This window comes from Diabrotica undecimpunctata, chromosome 2 (genome assembly GCF_040954645.1).
Source record: "Diabrotica undecimpunctata isolate CICGRU chromosome 2, icDiaUnde3, whole genome shotgun sequence".
NCBI lineage: Eukaryota > Metazoa > Arthropoda > Insecta > Coleoptera > Chrysomelidae > Diabrotica > Diabrotica undecimpunctata.
In genome coordinates this window covers 26687542-26708274 of record NC_092804.1, presented here as the reverse complement: position 1 = coordinate 26708274, position 20733 = coordinate 26687542, and the positions used below count along the sequence as shown (strand labels likewise).

The window sequence follows — 20733 nt, the reverse complement described above, 5'->3', positions numbered from 1 at the left end:
AAAGAAGAAAGCACATGCTGATTTAAATCCGAGACGGCTCGTTCCTCAGAATTGATATTCTCGACGTCACGTCGGTAGGTCTTTTTCCCAGTTTCTATTATTATAATACTCATAAACGATCAAGCAGTTTGTATCTTCTCGTTGCAACATTGCATAATCAACTACTTAAACGTCATGAAAACAATTTATGACACTTGCCGGAGATTTACGACCGAAATGTCAAATACATTGTATTTATTTTCATTGAAATTTTATTGCGCAGATTTTATGAGCGAACATTTTTGCACCATGTTTGGATGTGTATTGTATTATTATAAGCGGAGATACTTGAAAATGAATGTAACGGTCATTTCGGCTTTTATTGAGGTCGACTTCATTCATATAATACAAAGACATAAAATATCTGATTCCGATTTCATCGAGTTAAATGATTTGTTTAGGGGTAGTGGGTTAGTGTTTGGGGCGATACACCGTAAAAATTTCCATACTATGTATCGAGCCTATTTTATCGCGACGTACCAACAGTCTCTTACAATAATTCAACACATCTCTCATCTCTTACCTAAATTTCATTACTTCATAAAAATAAGATAATTCAGATCTCCGAATTTCAGAGATTTTTCAGAACAAAAATTTTTCCGTTTTTCCCAATAAATACATAATAAAAAATTGCTCCAAAATAGAGAGCGATATGTCCAAGTCTGCAGTATCGAAACAGTGAGCTATGAAGGTGGTTCGTGTAGGTTTTTAGGTGGTATATGTTTAGAAGAAAAATCATGTGTTCGTGCCCGGTGGTGGTTATGGAGGAGGTTTAATAGCATATAGTTACATTACAGATATTCTTCAAAACCATGTTATTCCTTACGCTGGCTACATACGCGATTTCATGCTAATGCATGATAGAGCTCGATTCACACAGCGCGGATTACGAAAGAATACCTGGCCAACACCAATATAGCAACAATGGACTTGCCTCTATTAAGTCCAAATATGAATCCCATCGACCACCTATGGGATCAACTTAAACGCAGGGTTCGGGTCCGTAATCCAGCACCAGCGATAGTGGCAGAGCTAAAAACTGCATTATATGAAGAGTGAAAAGCGATTCTTCAGGATTCAGTCAGAAACTCAGTCATTCATAACATGTTTTCCTACATACAATATTATGTTATCTCTGTTTTGTTATTTACTTACTAACTTTATAAATATTTGTGTCATTGCAATAAAAAAAATTTCTGTTTACAATATTTTACTTTTAATTTTACATATATGGGGGGCCTGCGTAGCGCAAGCGGTAGGATGCTTGCCTCGCAAGCCGGTGGTCCGGAGTTCGAATCCTAGCGCCGGCAAGAACATCTAGACATTTTAAAAATGTCTATAGGCCCCAGGTCGACTCAGCCTGAATAAAAATGAGTACCTTGGGTAAAACCAGGGGTAATAATAGACGGTTGAAGCGTAGCACTGGCCATGTTACCTTCCTTGTATACCGTAGGCCCTAGATATAGCAGACTACCCTGCTATACTCCCAAAGCTGCGACAGCGGTATAAAACGGGAGACTATTATTATATTTTACATATAGGTATGTGGATATACACTGACCAAACAGCCTAGTAAAAAAATATAACTTATTTTACTTTTTGCTCGCAAGTGTATATATTACAAGTCTCTATTTAGATGATTTGACTTCAAAAGATTGTCATTACTTCAAGAATTTTATTTTAGTAATTCTAACACCATAATAAGTTTGTATTTGTTTTTTAGCTACTTAGAAACTCGAAAATCTCATGGATCCATAAAGTCAAACTACCAGAAATCGATATAAATGTTCTCTGAATTGAGAAACAAATTTTCGTTTAGTCACTTTTTACAGTGTAAAAAGGTTTTATTTCCATCGTTTAAGTCTCGCTCCAGTGACAACATAATTCAGTTCGTCTGTTCGATTCAATTTTACACTCGTCATCACTTTTTTTTTCGTAAACTCGGACTACAATCAAAAGTGCAGAAAAGTATAAAACGAATAGAAGTTCCAGAAACTCAGCATTTCGCAGTCATGTCTTTAGAGCTCGTTTAAATAAATTGGCTGTAAATTTTGGGCAAACGATTTTGATTTAAAACAGTATTTTTAATTAGACATCTTATATATTTTTTTTTGTGTAAAAAGCTAGAAAAACAATACAATTAAAAAAAATTAGATATAGAAATTAGTAAAATAAAATAGAGAACCTAGGGTAAGTCCGGGAGAAATGGCTCACATTTTTTTGACTGTCTGTATCTTAGCACAAAAAATCTACGCTCTGAAATATTTATATATTTATATTAAAATACCATTAGAAGAATGTGTACAGAGTTGGTTAAGCCAAATACTTACATACAAAAACAGTAAACATCAAAATATAAAAAATTGTAAAAGGCCAACTCACCTGATGTGTCAGGGTGAGATGACTCGGGCACTAAGGGTGATATGGCTCGATCATAAACTTTATTTGGCACGTTTTTTTGATAATACTTTTCCACGTATATCACATAAATTAACATATTTTGAGCAGTTTTTATGAAACCAAGAATTGCAATGCACGCACTGTACCCAGTCTCCTTGTTTCGATGTGGTTCAATATATTTCCCCACAGCCGGCACATTCACAATTTGTTTCATCTTGTAGATCATCACTAGAGTCTTTAGTAATTTCCATATGATCGTCAGAGTCGTCGGAAGAAGATGACTCACAAAACATCTTCTTTTGGTTCTTGAGTTTCTTGACTTTTTTCCAGAGGCCCTTTATTCTTTTTAGCATCCTTTTCTTTCTTTTTAACATCTAAATCTTTGTGTATCGCCAAATTCACTGGGCTAGTAAGTACTGCAGCCAATTGTCTACCGCGTTTCCTAACTTGTGAAATACCTGATGTAGAAGGTACTGGAGAGATATTATCTAAAATTTTACCGGAAGTGATTTTTTCTTTACAGGTCGGCTTATTACCAGGTATAGACGGTAGTTCTAATGGTGACGTGTGAGATGGTGACGTGTGAGACGGCGTCGAACTGCTTGTAGATGCTAGGTTTAGATGTTGGAGATCATCTATTTCAGTCATTTGTGTTGTTGAACTCTCAAGAAAGGCGTACTCTGGAATTGCATTCCGGTCGAGTGGATAAATACCACATGCGCGAAAACCAGATACGGCATTTTGTACTGAGGCAGCTTTTGTCCAAGCCTCATTTAATAATTTGCCGAACTGCAAGCGATTAATCTTCTTTGTAGGATTCATTTTAACAAATGAATTGCAAGCATTGTAATAATGTGACTTTAGCGACTTAAAAAATGAACGATCTAATGGTTGCAAAAACCAAAAAAATGGTGTAGTGTGGCTTGGAAAACACAGTAGAATGATCTAATTTTCGTCTGCATACTCCAACATTTGGACGGAGTTGCAATGACATGCATGACCATCCAAAACCAGTAGAACTTTTCCTGGGGGCTTTCTAGGAACAAGGTGATGTGTTAACCAATCAATAAATATATATGTGTTTATGTAAGCGGACTTTTCATTCATGCAAACCTTTGATCCTGGGGGCATGCCGTCTTCGAATTATTGCTTTTTATTTTTGCCTTTGAATATGCAGGTCGGAGGAAGGAAGTTATCCTCAGCATTGCAACAGGTGATACATGTAATTGTTTCCCCCTTCTTCGAAAAAGTTACTGATGCTACATTTTTAGATCCCTTTTGGGCTACAACAAATGCAGGTTTATTATTCAGTAGGAGTCCTGTTTCGTCCATATTAAATAAACTTCCGGGCTTCTCCATCAACTCATTTTCTAGAATAACTTGCTCTAACAGATCAAAGCGATCAACAGATAGCTTATATCCTTTTTGTTCATGCCTCGACTTCTTGCTAAGGATACGCCTTCCGATTTGCTTATACTCAAGTCAGGGTTTCTTCTTAAGAATTATTGTAACCAGTCAAAACCTACAAGTTTTTTTTCCTCGTTGAAAATAGTTTTAATGCATGTATGGCTGATTTGAGTTGATTTTCAGTCCATAAACCACGTTGGCAAGTTCCTTTTCTGTTATACTTCGTTGGCATGGCTGCAAATAAATTTATCTATTAAAAATATCCTTATATAAGTAACTAAAGAGCTAGGCCATATCTCCCTAACATTTGCGAGCCAACTAACCCGAATTGTCAGGGTGAGATGGCCCAATTAATTTCCGTGTGTTGGAAACGTTTGTAAGGACTGGCAACTATGCCTACATAACCTCTACGTCATCTCACCCGACGAGCCATCTCTCCCGCACTTACCCCATCTTAAAACAATACCGAATATACAAACAAAAATAGACAATCAATAAAGAAACTGAGACTAAAGCATTATTGAAGATCTAAAGAAATCGATAAATAAAAGAAAATATTGAATCTTGAAACTCATACACAATCCAAGACAAAAATAGCATTAAAAACCATAGAAAAACTAATATTGAGATAAGAAAATTTGAAAATGCTAAAGAAAACTCGTTTACAGGCAAATGTAAAGTGCCATTTAAAAAATAGAAATTTGGTAAGTGTTATGTCAACATAATGAAATTTTCAAAGACAAAAAAGATAGTAATATCTTTATTTAATCGTTTAATACCTCTTTTAAACGAGCCACTTTTGTCTGCATTTAAAAAAATGTATTTACGACACGCGATTGGGTACACTCCACTAAATAAAGATGCAGAATTTTATCAGTTAAATTGCAACTGTTTTGAAGATATTTGAGTTAACCCATTGCAGGGCGTCATCTTCAAAGAACTCTAGCTGCTTTACGAAGCGAAGAATTTTTTGATGAGGTGATTTACGTAAAATCGACATAAAATAAGTTCCAGAATTTGTAGTTTTCTTTTATGACCAGCTTTCGTAGATACCATGTATAAAGAAACAAGTTAAATATATTGCATATACAATAAACGTATTTTCTAACACATATTTTCTGCAGTCTTTCTATTTAGTACGTTTGTATACTTACCAATAAAACCTTGTTTTATTTCAAACATGACAACCTGCAACCTTTACTTGAAAAGGCTCTGTCATACTTAAAAAGACCCTGTACCTACACACTGTCTTAAAAATGACCACTTCGGTTACAACGGACAGATGTACAGGCAAAAAAAATTATGCATATCTGAGCTCTGCGCTATCTCTGGCTGTAACAAACTTCTGCTCAAAATATATTTTGAAAAGTAAGCTCTACATTTTATGATAATAGCCGAAAATAGGTATAAAAAAAGCTAGAATTATGGCAGGATTATATAAGCGTATTATTCCCTAGCGACGCTACTTAAATCAAAATTGTTCTGAAAGACAACTAAAACAAAAGTATATAAAATTGAAATTTGCTCCATAATAACGTATGGAAGTGAGACGTGGACACTGATCTAGCGTGAAACAACAAAATTATTGGTCTTAGAATGGAAGGTCTTTGGGTTATGTAGAGACGAGATAACAGGAGAGTGGAGACAAAGACATAACCAGTACGATATCTTAAGGCAAATCGGATAAGATGGGTAGGACTTATACTGAGATTAAATGATGAAAGACTACTTAATACAACTTTCTGGGAAAAGACCGATGGCAGAAGGTTAGTTGGTCGCCCAAGAAAAAAATGGAGAAAGATGCAGTAATGAGTAAAAACGCAGCCAGCGTAGCAGTTAAAACCAGAATTATAAATCAAATACCTGGACAAGTTATTGACAATCTGGACATAGCGAACATCCGATCTCCTCAGTTTTCTCCAATTCACTCAGGGATTCAAAATTCAACTTTAAATTTTTGACTTCATAATCACCACATATTGTTAACCGCAAACGAACGTTTACTGACAGGAATTTAAAGTCCTCTTACGCCCGATTTCATAATCAATTTAAAGTAAACTTTAAATTAAAGTCCACTTTAAAGTGTAAATTTCAGTTTCATAATACTGTAACCTTACTTTAAAGTTCACATTAAGTTAAATGGTAGAAATCTGTCAATTAACTCCTTAAAGTCCACTTTTACTAAACCAATAGACAGTTTAACCTCAAAATTCTTATATCGTCTTGGTCTTGTTTCAAGTTTGTTTACATTTTAAATTTTTGTTCAAATTTAAAATGAATTTTTCTACAAGTTCAGATTCTTCTGAAGATGAATTTATATATGTCCGCCGCCCTAAAGTTTATGGGGAAAGAATAAATTATATAAACCAATATGATGATGTAAGTTTCTATGAAAGATTTAGATTGACAAAAGAAACAGTTATGTCCTTACTGGAACAAATCGAACCTTTAATAAAACTTCCAACAAATAGGTAAGTAATACCATTAAGATATAATAAAATTTATGATCACATTAACATTGGTGGATACAAAAATCATTAAAAAGTAAAACCAACAATGTTAAAATGTGTATAGAGAAATATATTAATGAGAACTTATTTTTAGGGGAGGAGCTGTTAAACCACTCCAACAATTATTATTGACCTTAAGATTTTTTGCTTCTGGAAGCATGCAAGTATCAGTAGCTGACTACATGGGTATATCAAGGGCAACAGCGTCCAGAATTATCAAAAGAGTTTCTGCAGCAATTGCATCATTAAGCAGACAGTACATTAAAATGTATGAAACAAATGATGAAATGGTCCAAGCTGCAGAAGAGTTTTATGCCATTGCACGATTTCCAAGATGCATAGGTGCAATTGATTGCACTTTAATACGAATTGATTCTCCTGGAGGTGTAGATGCAGAAATATATCGCTCAAGAAAAGGATTTTTTGCGTTAAATGTCCAAACAATCAGTGACTCTACCTTAAAAATCAGAAATATTGTTGCACGATGGCCTGGTTCTGTGCATGATCAAACAATATTTAACAATAGTGGCATAAAACAAAGATTTGAAGCTGGAAACTTTGGTAGATTTGTACTAGTTGGTGATAGTGGTTATGGTTTAAAATCATATTTAATGACCCAGCTACATGATGCTAGAACAGAAGCAGAAAATCTTTACAATGAATCTCTCATAAGATCCAGGAATGTTGTGGAAAGGCAATATGGGGTATGGAAACGACGGTTTCCAATTTTAAGAAACGGAATGAGACTGAATTTGGATGTAACTATGAATGTAATAGTAGCTACAGCAGTACTGCATAACATAGCCATAGAAAATGGAGACTTGTTTCCTGTAGATCTTAATCTAGATCAACAAGAAGATAATTTGCCTCAGTTTCAGGGAAATTTAGATAATGGAAGACATTATCGTGAATTATTTATTAGACAGCATTTTGCAGAATTGTAGATTTAAAATTATAAAATTTAAATTAGTTTTATACTTCAGTACTAGATTATTGTGTATAAATGTATTACATTAATTTTTAGTTTTACCTTTTTTAAGATAAATTTTATACGATGATTCTCAATTTCAGTAAATTTACACTTGTATAATTGTACCTATATTTTTATGTATAAATGTATTAGATTTATTTTTATTGAGATAAACTTTATAGGATATTATGATGCTCAAATTTCAGTAATTTACATTTTTATAATTGTAGCTATTTATGTTATTATGTATAAATGTATTAGTTCTATTTTTACTTTTGTCAAGAATAAATTTTATAAGATATGATGGTTAATTTTAGTAATTTACATATTTATAATTTTTGTACATATTTATCAATTCAGCAATTTCTGTACTGTGTTCTTAAATGTTTTGAATGGTTTCAATTTACTTGTGGAATATAAGGGACATTAAAACACAACACTTTTTGTACACTATATTTATTATAAATTTTGTTGAGCCAAAATTTTTTGTTTTAATTTTAATTCCATTTCTAATATTTTAATTTTTAAATCCTGCTCCCTTATATCTCTCTCATGTTTAGCCTTTTCCCTCTCTTCCTTTTCCTTTTGTCTTTGATTTTCTTCAATTAATACTTCCAGCTTGTGTTCATAATATTTTTTCTTTGCCTCAATGGCAGGATTTAAAACTTTAGGCCTCAGCTTTTGATGGGCTGTTTTTTTTAATTTTTCCGGAACATACTTGTTCCAGTTTTTTCTGGGTGAATCCTAAAAACAAGAATTATTTAATTACAACTGTACATTTTTATTACATCTTTACTACCTGTTCAACTACTTCTAATGAAATTTTGGAGTCTGTATTGTTATCACTATGTTCAAATTCATCTTTTGATGTTGTTGATGATTCTTCAACGATTAAAATCTAAAAAAAAATGTGTTAGAAAAGATGTATACAACCTTTATATAAATATGCATACGTTATTGACATCCATTTCAAATAATTCTCCAACATCACTTTGTATATCCTAAAACAATTGAAATTAATAATTATGTTATAAAAAAACCTGTTTAAACTTAGTACTTTATTGATTTCAATAGAATCAGAATCAAATTCTGCATTCAAACCCATTACTGTCTTTAAATTCATCAAATCCAGTACAGCATCTGTACTGGTGTCTAAATTAAAACTGGAGCATGGGCCGCCACCAGTCCCCGCTTGGTAGCACCTTAACTTGGCAACTTCCTTTCTTGCCTTGCTCTTTATGTTATCATATTTGGCCCGTACTTGATCCAGTGTCCTGGCATGAAAGTTTTTTGCGTTAAAATTAGCCACAATTTTTTTCCAAGCATTTTCCTGCAAATGTAATTTTTATTTTCCATATATAAACAAAAATATATATAATAAAAACTAACCTTCTCATTCCAATTTAGTTTATTTGTTGTTTTACACTCTATGATTGATTTATATTTAGAGACTTCCTCAATGAGTAAAAGTTCCTCCTCTTTCGTGAAATTCACAGAACGACTTCTTTTCGCTGCAGACATAATTATCAACTAACTTTTAACACCTAACTTTACAAACAAATAACAACTAACTTTTAATACCTAACTTTACAAACAACTAACTTTAACTTTACGAACAATTAACAACTAACTTTAACTTTATAAACAATTAACAACTTTTACAAACAATTTAAGATACAAAAGATATACCACGTTATTTCGATTTCGACAAAAACCCAGCAAAATTGACATAAACACGATTACCAACCTACCAAATTAAACACTAAAGTTTACTTTTACTAATGAAAAGAGCTGTAGGTATTATGAAACCGGGTGCAACACTAAAGTGCACTTTAGTGTAAAGTGAACATTAGTTAAAGTGTACTTTAGGTTGCCATTATGAAATCGGGCGTTAAGCTCAAATATAAAGAGTTGCCAACTCTATGATCACGTAAGATCTTATAACTTAGTGATCTTCAACAAAGAACAAGTACTAGCAAAAATAAAACACATCTTCTGACAAAATATCTGCAAGTCAAATAGAAATACAGAAACAAATTCTTCTTCTTCAAGTGCCATCTTCGTTCCGAAGGTTGGCGATCATCAAGGCTATACGTATTTTCGAAACTGCTGACCGAAACAATTCGTTGCTGCTACAGCTATACCATTCCCGTAGATTCTTTAGCCAGGAGTTTCGTCTTCTTCCTATGGACCTTTTTCCTGCTATTTTCCCTTGCATAATTATTCGAAGCAGTTCATATCTTTCGCCTCTTGTAATGTGTCCCAAGTATCAGTTCAAGTACAGAAACAAATAAAGAAAGCTAAATCAATCTCTCCCGAGTATATAAACACAAACTTGATCTAAGAAATAAACTAGACCCGTCAATCTTATTCATACGCGAACATAACGAGCGATCCACCATTATTTTCATCAAAGTTAGCCGAGCAAAAAATTACGTATGTCTTGTTTTAATCTGAATTTGTACCATTGGATTATAAATTAATTTTGATTAACATTGAAAAACACAAAAAAAATCAACCAAAACCTTTAACACAGAACTTGTTCACAGAACAAAATTGTAAGTAACAATAATAAATGAAATCAAAGAAGATGGGATCCTACCAATTCCTCTTTCTCCGTCGATCTTTCCGTTGAGTATCCACTGCATTATCCTGTAACTGCTTCCTCTCATTTATGCCCCGGATATTCGAGCTTTCACTATTTTATCATCTTTATTAAGTCACCTTCACGTTGTCCTACTCTGTTCAAGACTTCTCTGTTTGAAATGTGTTGAACCCATGATATTCTGAGCATTCTACGAAATAACCACATCTCGAAGGCTTCTAATTTGTTCATCATGTTAACCTTTATAATCCAGGTTTCACATCCATACAGTAATACAAGATACACATAACATTTTAGGAACTTAATTCTCAGCTGTAAGTTCAGCTGATCATTGATCAGAATAGATAGTTTTATAAATACTCCTCCTGCAATTTCTATACGAGTTTTAATTTCTTCATCCGGATTTAGTGTCTCGTTTATCCAATATCCTAGGTATTTAAAATGGTTAACTTTTGTTATCGGTTCATTATTGACAATTAGTGGTATAGCGTATATTTCACATCCATACAGTAATACAAGATACACATAACATTTTAGGAACTTAATTCTCAGCTGTAAGTTCAGCTGATAATTGATCAGAATAGATAGTTTCATAAATACTCCTCCTGCAATTTCTATACGAGTTTTAATTTCTTCATCCGGATTTAGTGTCTCGTTTATCCAACATCCTAGGCATTTAAAATGGTTAACTTTTGTTATCGGTTCATTATTGACAATTAGTTGTATAGCGCCGAGGTCTTGTTTACTAACCAGAAGTAACTTTGTCTTTGTTGTATTTATGCTTAGTCCGTTATTAGAGCATTCTCTAGTGACTCGATCTCTAAGGAATTGAAGATCTTCGATACATTCAGCCATAATCGCGTTGTCATCTGCATATCTGATGATCTCTTTATAAAAGAATAAACTAGTCTAATCTTTCAGTGGATACCTTGGGAAAACAGGTAAGTGCAAGAAGACCAGCGCGGGGTGGATGAATTTAGCAAGAAATAGAGAAGAATGGAAGAAATTAGGAAGAAATGGAGAGTAGTCTTATTATTATTGTATTAGATCATCCAATTTTTGACTTTGGGGTGTCAATTTTAAGATTCCTTTGTAACATCCATGTGTCTCTGTTTTTTTTTTGTTCATATATTCCAATGTCCTCCTCCGTTCTTACATATAGTTTTTGTATATATGTAAAGTATAACTACATTTTGATATGTAGTTGAAATTAAAAGTGTTAAGTGACAAATACCAGTTTTCTTAATATTAAAACAGTCCAAAAGCATTAGCCCTTATGTTTCAAATATGTGACACCACATACTTGACCAATAACTCCGGAAATTTTTCTTCCCGTTTGTGTTAGAATTCCAGATTTAAGACAAAGCGCACATAAGCTGCAGTCCGACCTTAGAGGATAACGGATTAGTAGAACGATAGCTGTAGCGTATCTGTGCATTCGAGAAAACGACCGACGATCGATAAGACAATGAACGTTGGAGCTGCAACTTAAAGTAAAAAGCTGTGGAGGTGTTGGAAGGAGAGAGAGACAGTGAAGTAGAGCAATAAACTTGACAGGAAATCATCAAAATTATGTATCTATTACAATAAGAGTTATGTTACGATAAAATCGTACGATTTAATATAGGTGCAAAAATATAAGAGGGAGTTTTTCTTATGAAATTCTTTGGATTTTAACTGAAGAGTGAAAATTAAAAAGGATTATTTTTTCAAAATTGAGTTATTGACGTAGAAATGTTTTAATTTCCCTGCTTGTCGTCCTGAGAAAGATTCTATGCGCCAGCATTAAAATTATTATAGTTTCAGGAGCTTCTCATAGATGTCGGTGGCTGTATGTTACCATTTTTCTTAGAAAGGTCGTATGTCCAACGGTTCAGATTTCGCTACTAGTAGACGTCTGCATGTGGTAGCTGTGTGCTTTTGTTGGGAGTGATAATAGTTGATTATAGTGTATTAAAATGAAAGAAAATCAGAAAAAAAGATCTAAAAGCAGTGGTTCATTTGGCAGTTAGCAGAAATACTTAAAATCGGTTGTAGTGCCATACAAAACATACAAACTTACTGAAGTAGCTCCAAAAAATATGCCAACGAATAGGTTTGAAATACAAACCTAATGATTATCCTTTATAACCCTGTGTATTTTTTGCAGATCTCATGCAAGTGCAAGTTAAACTATACGAAAGAAGACGTTCTCTTTTTGAAAAGTTGTACCAAGAAGATACCAAAACACAAGGCATTTTGCTCATGGGGCTTCTACATTGCGGTGTGTTAAAAAAAGACGACATTGTTTGTATGAGGATGAGTAAGACAGCCGACGTCACGCAAAAATATGCTATTCACTTCCCAATGGTAATGGAAAATTTGTCCAGGTATGTAAGCAAATCTTTCAAATTACTTTTGCTGTTAATAATAAAATATTGGTGGGCATGATTGCCGAGAAGAAAAAGGTCAAATGTATTATAATGATAAACGTACCAGACATGCTACTCCAAAATTTTCTCAATCTGATCGTTTAATGGTACAACATCATATAAACACGATCTCAAGTGATGTTGGTCATTATTCATGAGCTAACTTCGCAATGTAGTACATTAGCCCTGATTTGAACATTCACAGATTGTTTTTGGCAAATGCACCCAGATTCAACAGTCAAAATAAGTTTTATACGTTTTGTGCATCAAGGAATTTCCTAGCCTGTCTTTCCACAGACCACGAGTTGATACAGTGCATGTGACAAACTTCATTGTGAACTTAAGCCAAGTAGGGGTTTAGTGCATCTGCCATAGCTCAACTAGAGCTGCATCACTGTAAAAGACGCCATAAATCGTTACGATTTGACTCTACGGTTTAAATTACACCCATAATTGCTACGTGTATGGAGTAAAACTGTACAGTTTTCCACGATTTCTAAAAACGGTACCGTCGAACGGAACAGTACAAAAATTTCAATAGATTTATCGGAATCGGAGGAACTGCGCAGTTTTATCGATAAGTATCATTATCCATACTTGGAGAATTATGCCAATCTTTTGAAAATATTTTTAATTTCTTCAACAAATTCACATGGGAATAAACTTCTCCTTTCATCAGCCAGTTTTTGTACCAGATGCTACGATTTTTCCGCTTTTTTATCCTTTTCAAGGCAAATATTAATCCCACGACCGCTAACATGTCGTCGTCAATCGAAACCGTCGGGAATAATGAAAATTAAATGAAAATTACACATAAAAGTTGTCGATTATTGATAAGAAGAAAACTGTACAGGTTTAACAGCACCGGTAAATCGTAACGACTTATTGTAACTTGTATGGTAGTGAAATGAACGACGAACTTAACAGTTTTAACGGTACAGTTAAATCGTTATTGATTTATCGTTGCGTGTATGACAACCTTTAGGAAGCTGTTACACAAGCGCTAATGCCGTCGCATTGATGACGCGGAAAACAGGGAGATTAATATCCAAGTTAAACGTGATGGTAGTTGTGCCGCGTTGAGATCACTTTTTCCGCGTTGTCAGCGCTATGTATACAACCACTATAAACGAATTAGAAATAAAACGAATACTTTAGTTAGATAAATAAAAAGAAAACATTGAAGTTCTCAAAACAGATGAAACACGACTTCTACGGAGCACATAATGAAATGTGAAGAATGATCAAAGGACAAAAAAAAAGAGATGAACGAATTAATAAAAACGAATCACCTTCAAAAGGAAATATGGACAGACTACTTTTTATTCCTATTTGCTAAATGTGGTGATAATAAACCACCGACACTAGAGGTGACGCAAACGAAGAAATAAATATTGAGGAGGAAGAGCTAAAGGAAGCATTAAGGAAATTAAAAAACAGAAAATTATTAGGAGAGGACAGAATACCGAACGAACTCATAAAGTAAGGAGTACCAGATCTGATCAAATAACTATTAAAACTAATCCAAAAAATAATAGAACAAAACAGAATTCCTCAAGAACAGAGATCAAGAATCCTAATAGCTCTCTTTAAAAAGGAAGACAAATCGGACCTGGAGAATTACAGAGGAATTAATTTATTAAACACAACACTAAAATTAACAACCAAACTGATAACAAATAAACTGAATGAAATTATAACACTAGCAGAAGAACAACAAGGTTTTAGGTAGGGAAGATCATGCACCGACGCTATATTTATAATGAGGTAAGTGCAAGAAAAATCATTAGAATACAACAAACTGGCATATCTATGTTTCGTGGACCTCAAAAAGGCATTTGACGAAGTCAAAATAAGGAACGTTATCCACTTTTTGTATGCTAGTAAGGTACCTTTAGGAATAATCAAAACGATCTAAAATATGTACCAAAACAGCACAATTAAAGTAAAAATAAAAGAAGAACTAACTTACCCTATTGAACCTGGCAATAGGAGAAGATAGGGCGATTCCCTGAGTCCTCTATTGTTCAACCAGATTATGGATGAAATAATAAGAAAAGTAAGAACTAAAAATGGATACCAAATGGGAGAAAAACAACTTAAAATAATCTGCTAGGCAGATGACGCAATTCTACTCTCTCAAAATGAAGGTGATTTGCAACGTATGCTGCACCAATTAACATAACCACTAGAAAATTTAACATGTTAATTTCAGGAAATTTTGCAAAAAATTTCGGAAAAGAGATGAAAGGCAGAATTTACAAAACAGTCATCAGACCAATAATGACATACACGACAGAAACACGACCTGACACAGAGACGACACAAAGAATGTTAGAAACAGCAGAGATGAAAACATTTGGAAACATTGATCATAAAATGTTATGGGACAGAGCTAGAAAAACAGATATACGACGTAGATGCAAGGTGGAGAACATCAAGGGCTGGGTAAGAAATAGAAGAGTAGAGTGGAATGATCATATAAGCCGAATGACAACAAATAGTGTAGTAAAGACGGCAAGAGACAGTTCCCCAATAGGAAGACGATCAGTAGGAAGACCACGAAAAACATGGAAAGACAACTTACTGCAGGCACATTGAAAAACAGACAGAGTCATGTCTACATAAAAAGAAAAAGAAGAAGAAGCAGAAGAAGAAAAAAAAAGAAGAAGAAATATTGCGAGCAAGAAAAATATTATGGCGGCGCAAATTAATAAAATCGTTTGACTAGCACAAAGATTAATAAATATTTCACAGTGGTCGCAAACTTGCAATAATGCAGCAGAAGATTAATTATTTTGGTTTCCTATCTTAGAAAACTTTATTAAACTGCTCGATCTTGAATAGTTTTCAAATACTCGTACATATGAGTATACATTAGTCATACATACTGATGTTGGCTGTCTCTTTCCTGTTCACCTCCTTCCCTGGCGTTAGTTCAGGGAAGGCTATGACATAGATCACTATCACATCGTAGACGGCTTAGTGCCAACGCCTGAGGACAAGCGACTATCATGGCACGAGAAGGAATCTGCCGGGGTCATCTGAATTCAAAGTTGGCCGTCTGTAAAGAATGCAACTTTGTTTTATTCATTACGGGGTGTAGTCAGAAGATTGTTGGCAAATGAACAGCGATTTTTTAACAATTAATATTTAACTGGCACAGTAAGTAGGTACTCACAAAATTATTGTTTCAAATAAATACAGGTGTAATAAAAAGGTAGGTTATAAATTAAATCACGTATTTTGGGAACAGTACTAGTTCGATTGAACCTGACTTATCTTAGTACAAATGTGCACAGAAACAAAGTTACAGCCCTTTGAAGTTATAAAATGAAAATCAATTTTTTTCAGTATATCGAAAACTGTGGAAGATTTTATATTGAAAATGGACATGTGGCTTTCTTATGGCAGGAGTGTCTTGAAAAAAAAATTACAGTGAAATTTAAACACCCCATAAGAAATTTGTGGGTATTTTGTTCCCTTAAACCCCCCCAAATGTTTGTATAAGTTCCAATTAAATTATTATTGTGGTAATATTAGTTAAACACAATGTTTGAACACTTTTTTGTCTTTTAGTAATTTTTTAATAAGCCAGTTTTCATCGAGATGGGGCTACTTTTTTATTATGTTTTAGAATTTTCTAGTCAGCAGTATAACACTTGTTATAGTCATTTATTGCCACCCAAAGGTGCAGATCTTAACCCAATTGACTTTTGCTTCTGGGGTTTTATAAAAGGGTACGTACATTCCGTACCAATTATAAACAAACAACAACTAAGGACTAGAATCATTAAAGCTGCAAATCGATTTCGTCAGAAGCCCATGATTTTTCAAAATATTCGATTTTCCTTTTCAAAACTGTGTCGAATGTGTATTCAAGAACATGGAAGTCATTTTAAACATTTGTAAAATAAACCACGTGTTTGTAAATGGTTAAGTAAAATTATAGAGAGTTGGTAATAATATGAAAATTTAGTTATATTTGACATTTTGTTAGGTACTCAGAAATTTTGAAATATATTAAAAAAGAAAACGCATCTCGATAAAAACTGGCTTATCAAAAAAGTACTAAGAGGCAAAAAAGTTTTAAAAACATTGTGTTTAACTAATGGTAACACAATAATAATTTAACTGGAACGTACACAAACATTGGGGGGCGGGGTTTAAGGGAACAAAACTCTCATAAAATTTTTATGGCGTCTACAAATTTCACTGTTATTTTTTTTTCTTATTTTTGCCATAAGAAAGCTACACGTTCATTTTCAATATAAAATCTCTAACAGTTTTCGATATATTGGAAAAAATCGATTTTCGTTTTTTAACTTCAAAGGGCTGTAACTTTTTTTATGTGCACATTTGTACTAAGGTAGGTTAGGTTCAATCAAACTATTTTTGGTTCTAAAATATGGGACTTAATTTATTTTATTACCTACCTTTTTGTTACACCCTATACAGGGTGAGTCATGAGGAACTTTACATACTTCTACCATATGTAGACTCCCTCAGGGAGCATATCATGTGGCCACTAAAAAATGTCAACTCCTCTTCTTTATGAATTAACAGTATGATTTGTGTAATTGACCATTTATTTCATTTTACTGTAGTGTTTATACGGCTCATTTGATTTTTTTAATTTTTGCATGATACAGTACACTACTATCAAGCATTCGGCTGGTATTAGCTAAACTAAAAAATTCCAGGACTGGCTTTGGAAAAATTAATTTAGGGATTCGTATTAAATATTACACCCTGTATAAATTTTTTTTAAAATGCAATCATTTATTTTCAAACTACATAAATAGCCAATGAAAACGACATATGCGACAATGTTGTCGCACTTTTATTAAATTTTTAGTGAACGATCAAATCTTACCAAAAATAGAACAACCATAATGAAGTATCAAATTATAAGGTATTAATTTTAACAAATGTTATAAATTTCAAATATTTTAATTAAAATGAGTTTCTACAACATAATCTAATACGTAGAAAATTAACATCTTTACTGTCACTTTGTATTATCTCTACGACAGAATCAATTGTTTTTCAATTTTAAATTTTTACTCATAGATCGTATTGGGGCATTATTTTCGATAAATAATAAATTAAATTGATTAAAAAGTCAAACCTCTTGTATGTGTTAGTTTTTGTTGATTGTAAATGATTAAAATTTTAGGTCAAATAATAATACATTGCATCAACTGTACTAAATAAAAATAAATCTAAAAAAGTTTAAAATGAAGGTTGGCGTTGACCGTTTGACGTTTCTTGATATTTTATACCCATTGTCATTATTGTCATTATCAATTGTTATTTATGTGTACAAGAATACATATTTCTTCTGTCATATCTACGTTAAGTACATTGTGTTAGTTTTGGTAGAGCTTTTGTTACTTTCGTTCAAAATGCCAAATCAGTTTTCGACCACAGAATATGCAGACATAATATTTGTTTATGGATTCTGTAATGGGAATGGTAGGGCTGCTAGTAGAGAATATCGCAGGAGATTTCCTAATCGTCGAACTCCCAGTCATCCAACATTTGGGTCAGTTTTTAATTATTGGCGAGAAAATGGCACTTTTCCTAGTGGAACAACAGAGCGACATGTAGATGAAGCGCAGGAAGATGACATTATGGACGCCGTTACTATGAACCCTACAATAAGCACTTAGACAAGTAAGTCGAGAACTCAATGTTACTCAATCAAAAGGAAGTAGAGTCTTACAAAAAAATAATCTATACCCATATCACATTCAAATGGTTCAGCGACTACATGCTGGAGATGAGATCGATAGGTTGGAATTTTGTAGATGGATTAACAATAATCGACCAACGCTATACAGGACACTATTTACAGATGAAGCCCAATTTACCAGAGACGGGATAAATAATTCACGAAATTCACATGTGTGGGCAGAAGAAAATCCCCATGCTATTCGAGAACGTCGTTCTCAGTTAAGGTTTTCGGTTAACGTGTGGATTGGTGTCATAAATAACCAATTAGTAGGTCCTCACTTTTTTGATGGTCCTTTAACAGGGCAGGTCTATTTGAACTTTCTACAAAATATTTTGCTTGCCAACGCGAACGTTGCTATCCGAGGGATGTATTTTCAGCATGATGGGGCACCCCCACACTTTTTACTGGCAGTGAGACAACATCTCAATAATGTTTATGGAAACAGGTGGATAGGACGTGCAGGTCCTATTTCGTGGCCTTCAAGATCCCCTGATTTCAATCCCGTTGATTACCATATTTGGGGACGATTAAAGCAACTAGTTTACGCAGTGAATATTAATAACCGACAACAATTAATTGATAGAATTATACATTGTTGTAATACTATTAGAAGCGATCCCCAGAGTATCCGTAATTCAATACGTGAATTAACAATTCGGAAACAAAAATGTGTACAGGCTGCAGGGTTCCATTTCGAAAATCTATTTTGAATTATTTTTATTTTGTTACCATTATTGTATCTTTTCCAGTTCTAATTTATGGGTTTATCATAACTATGTACATATTTTTAGTTTTTTAAATTGTTCTTCGTTATTGTTAGTAGTTACTGTTTTTTGTTGTGCAGTGACTCAGTTTATCATTTCAATTAAAATGTTTGAAATTTATAACATTTGTTTAAATTAATTACCTTATAATTTGATACTTCATTATGGTTGTTCTATTTTTGGTAAGATTTGATCGTTCACTAAAAATTTAAAAAAAGTGCGACAACATTGTCGCATATGTCGTTTTCATTGGCTATTTATGTAGTTTGAAAATCACTTATTGCATTTTAAAAAAAATATATACAGGGTGTAATATTTAATACGAATCCCTAAATTAATTTTTCCAAAGCCAGTCCTGGAATTTTTTAGTTTAGCTAATACCAGTCAAATGCTTGATAGTAGTGTACTGTATCATGCAAATATTAAAAAAATCAAATGAGCCGTATAAACACTACAGTAAAATGAAATAAATGGTCAATTACACAAATACCCTGTTAATTAATAAAGAAGAGGAGTTGACATTTTTTAGTGGCCACATGATATGCTCCCTGAGCGACTCTACATATGGTAGAAGTATGTAAAGTTCCTCATGACTCACCCTGTATATTGGTGATATATTAGGGCCGCAGCGTTTATCTCAAAATATATTTATTATAAATATTATTCCTTGTTCTCCATGTATTTTACTCATATTATATTATTTACTCATAGGTTCTAAGCTTATAGATTAACTGTAGCAATTAGTTACATGTGCTTATTGTAATTATTGTACACAATATTGTTTGTGTCAATGGTCATTGCCGCCAAGACACATTAATTTAAATAAAAAAAAAAATATTATTAACATAACGGGTTACAATGTTTGGGATCTTTGGATTTTATCTCTTAATATTTTAAATTACTTCCAGATATTGTCATTTAGACTTTCCAATATCGTTTAAGCATTCAAATTTTCTATTCTACTGAACATTTTCGAACACACTACTTCTGCTACGTTTATTGCCTTACTTACTATTTTTGTAGATCATACTTCATCGCTATTATTTAATTATACGATTAAAAAAATTGTTTCTTTATATTAAAGTCAAATTTTTTCGACGATGGCATGTATGAAGCAGAGAGTAGGCAAATGGAAATAATTAATAGTATTTTAGTAAGTAAATTAATTAATTTGCTTGGTAAATTAACAGAAGTTAGTTCTTATCAGATTAGGCTCAAATATAGCGATTTAAATATAAATGTATATAAAATTTATAAAAGAAAATGACACAAACTTAACAAAAACATCAGGTTTTCAGATAATTTGAATAACATTACTCTTGCCAATATAACAAGAAATATATTTTTTTGATAAGTTTTTACTAAAAAAACATATTCATTTTATATTCATTCTAGAAGAAATTCAGTTAACTTACCTTTTTGTGAAATATAAAAATAAACTGTTTTATGGATTTTTTCTGATTAGTTTCATGGATTTTTTCTGATTTAAACCACGTATGCTTGTTATCTTGAACATATCTGAAAAAAAAAAACAATTATTTATTACCACTTCAATGAATTTTGAAAATTTATATTTCAAAGTCTATGTATACATGCATATTTAATAATATTTTACAATTAGCAGACTTAATGGTTTTGCACTATTGATCTAGATCGTGTTTTACTTGGCCTAATATAGATATGACTCGAATTCGAGAACCTTCTATAGAATTCTATACACTCATCTTTAGATTAGTTAAATATGAAAGTATCATCAAAAGTCTTGGTTGATGTTAACCCCTTAATGCCCAAATTTATAAAAAATAAAAAAAAATTAAAATTCACTAATGTCAAATCAAGAACTTGTAGTAAGGAAAAATTTTTAAAATGTCATTGGGATATTTTACA

The 20733-nt window shown here is 32.8% G+C and overlaps 1 protein-coding gene and 1 long non-coding RNA gene across 2 annotated transcripts in view; both read right to left on the bottom strand.

Moving 5' to 3' along the window:
* LOC140434367 (uncharacterized) overlaps positions 1 to 20327 on the bottom strand; it is a 1119986-nt gene extending 1099659 nt beyond the window's left edge. The window contains exon 1 of the long non-coding RNA XR_011950047.1: positions 20262 to 20327. This is a non-coding gene — a long non-coding RNA (uncharacterized lncRNA). The remainder of the gene's footprint in view (positions 1 to 20261) is intronic.
* On the bottom strand, positions 7759 to 9003 carry LOC140433253 (uncharacterized). The gene is made up of 4 exons (XM_072521292.1): positions 8716 to 9003; positions 8384 to 8656; positions 8280 to 8327; positions 7759 to 8224 (listed from the first exon to the last, which is right to left on the bottom strand). The coding sequence occupies exons 1-4, from the start codon at positions 8845 to 8847 to the stop codon at positions 8111 to 8113; spliced, it is 567 nt and encodes a 188-aa protein (XP_072377393.1). The 5' UTR covers positions 8848 to 9003; the 3' UTR covers positions 7759 to 8110.
* Positions 20328 to 20733: the final 406 nt, after the last annotated feature.

Bases quoted from the DNA above. Each gene is read 5' to 3' on its own strand.
- LOC140433253 (XM_072521292.1), bottom strand. From the start codon at position 8,847: ATGTCTGCAGCGAAAAGAAGTCGTTCTGTGAATTTCACGAAAGAGGAG. The intron at 8,328-8,383 runs GTACTAAGTTTA...CAATTGTTTTAG, and splicing joins ATTCTATTGAAATCAATAAA to GATATACAAAGTGATGTTGG. The intron at 8,225-8,279 runs GTATGCATATTT...ATTTTTTTTTAG, and splicing joins TTGAAATGGATGTCAATAAC to ATTTTAATCGTTGAAGAATC.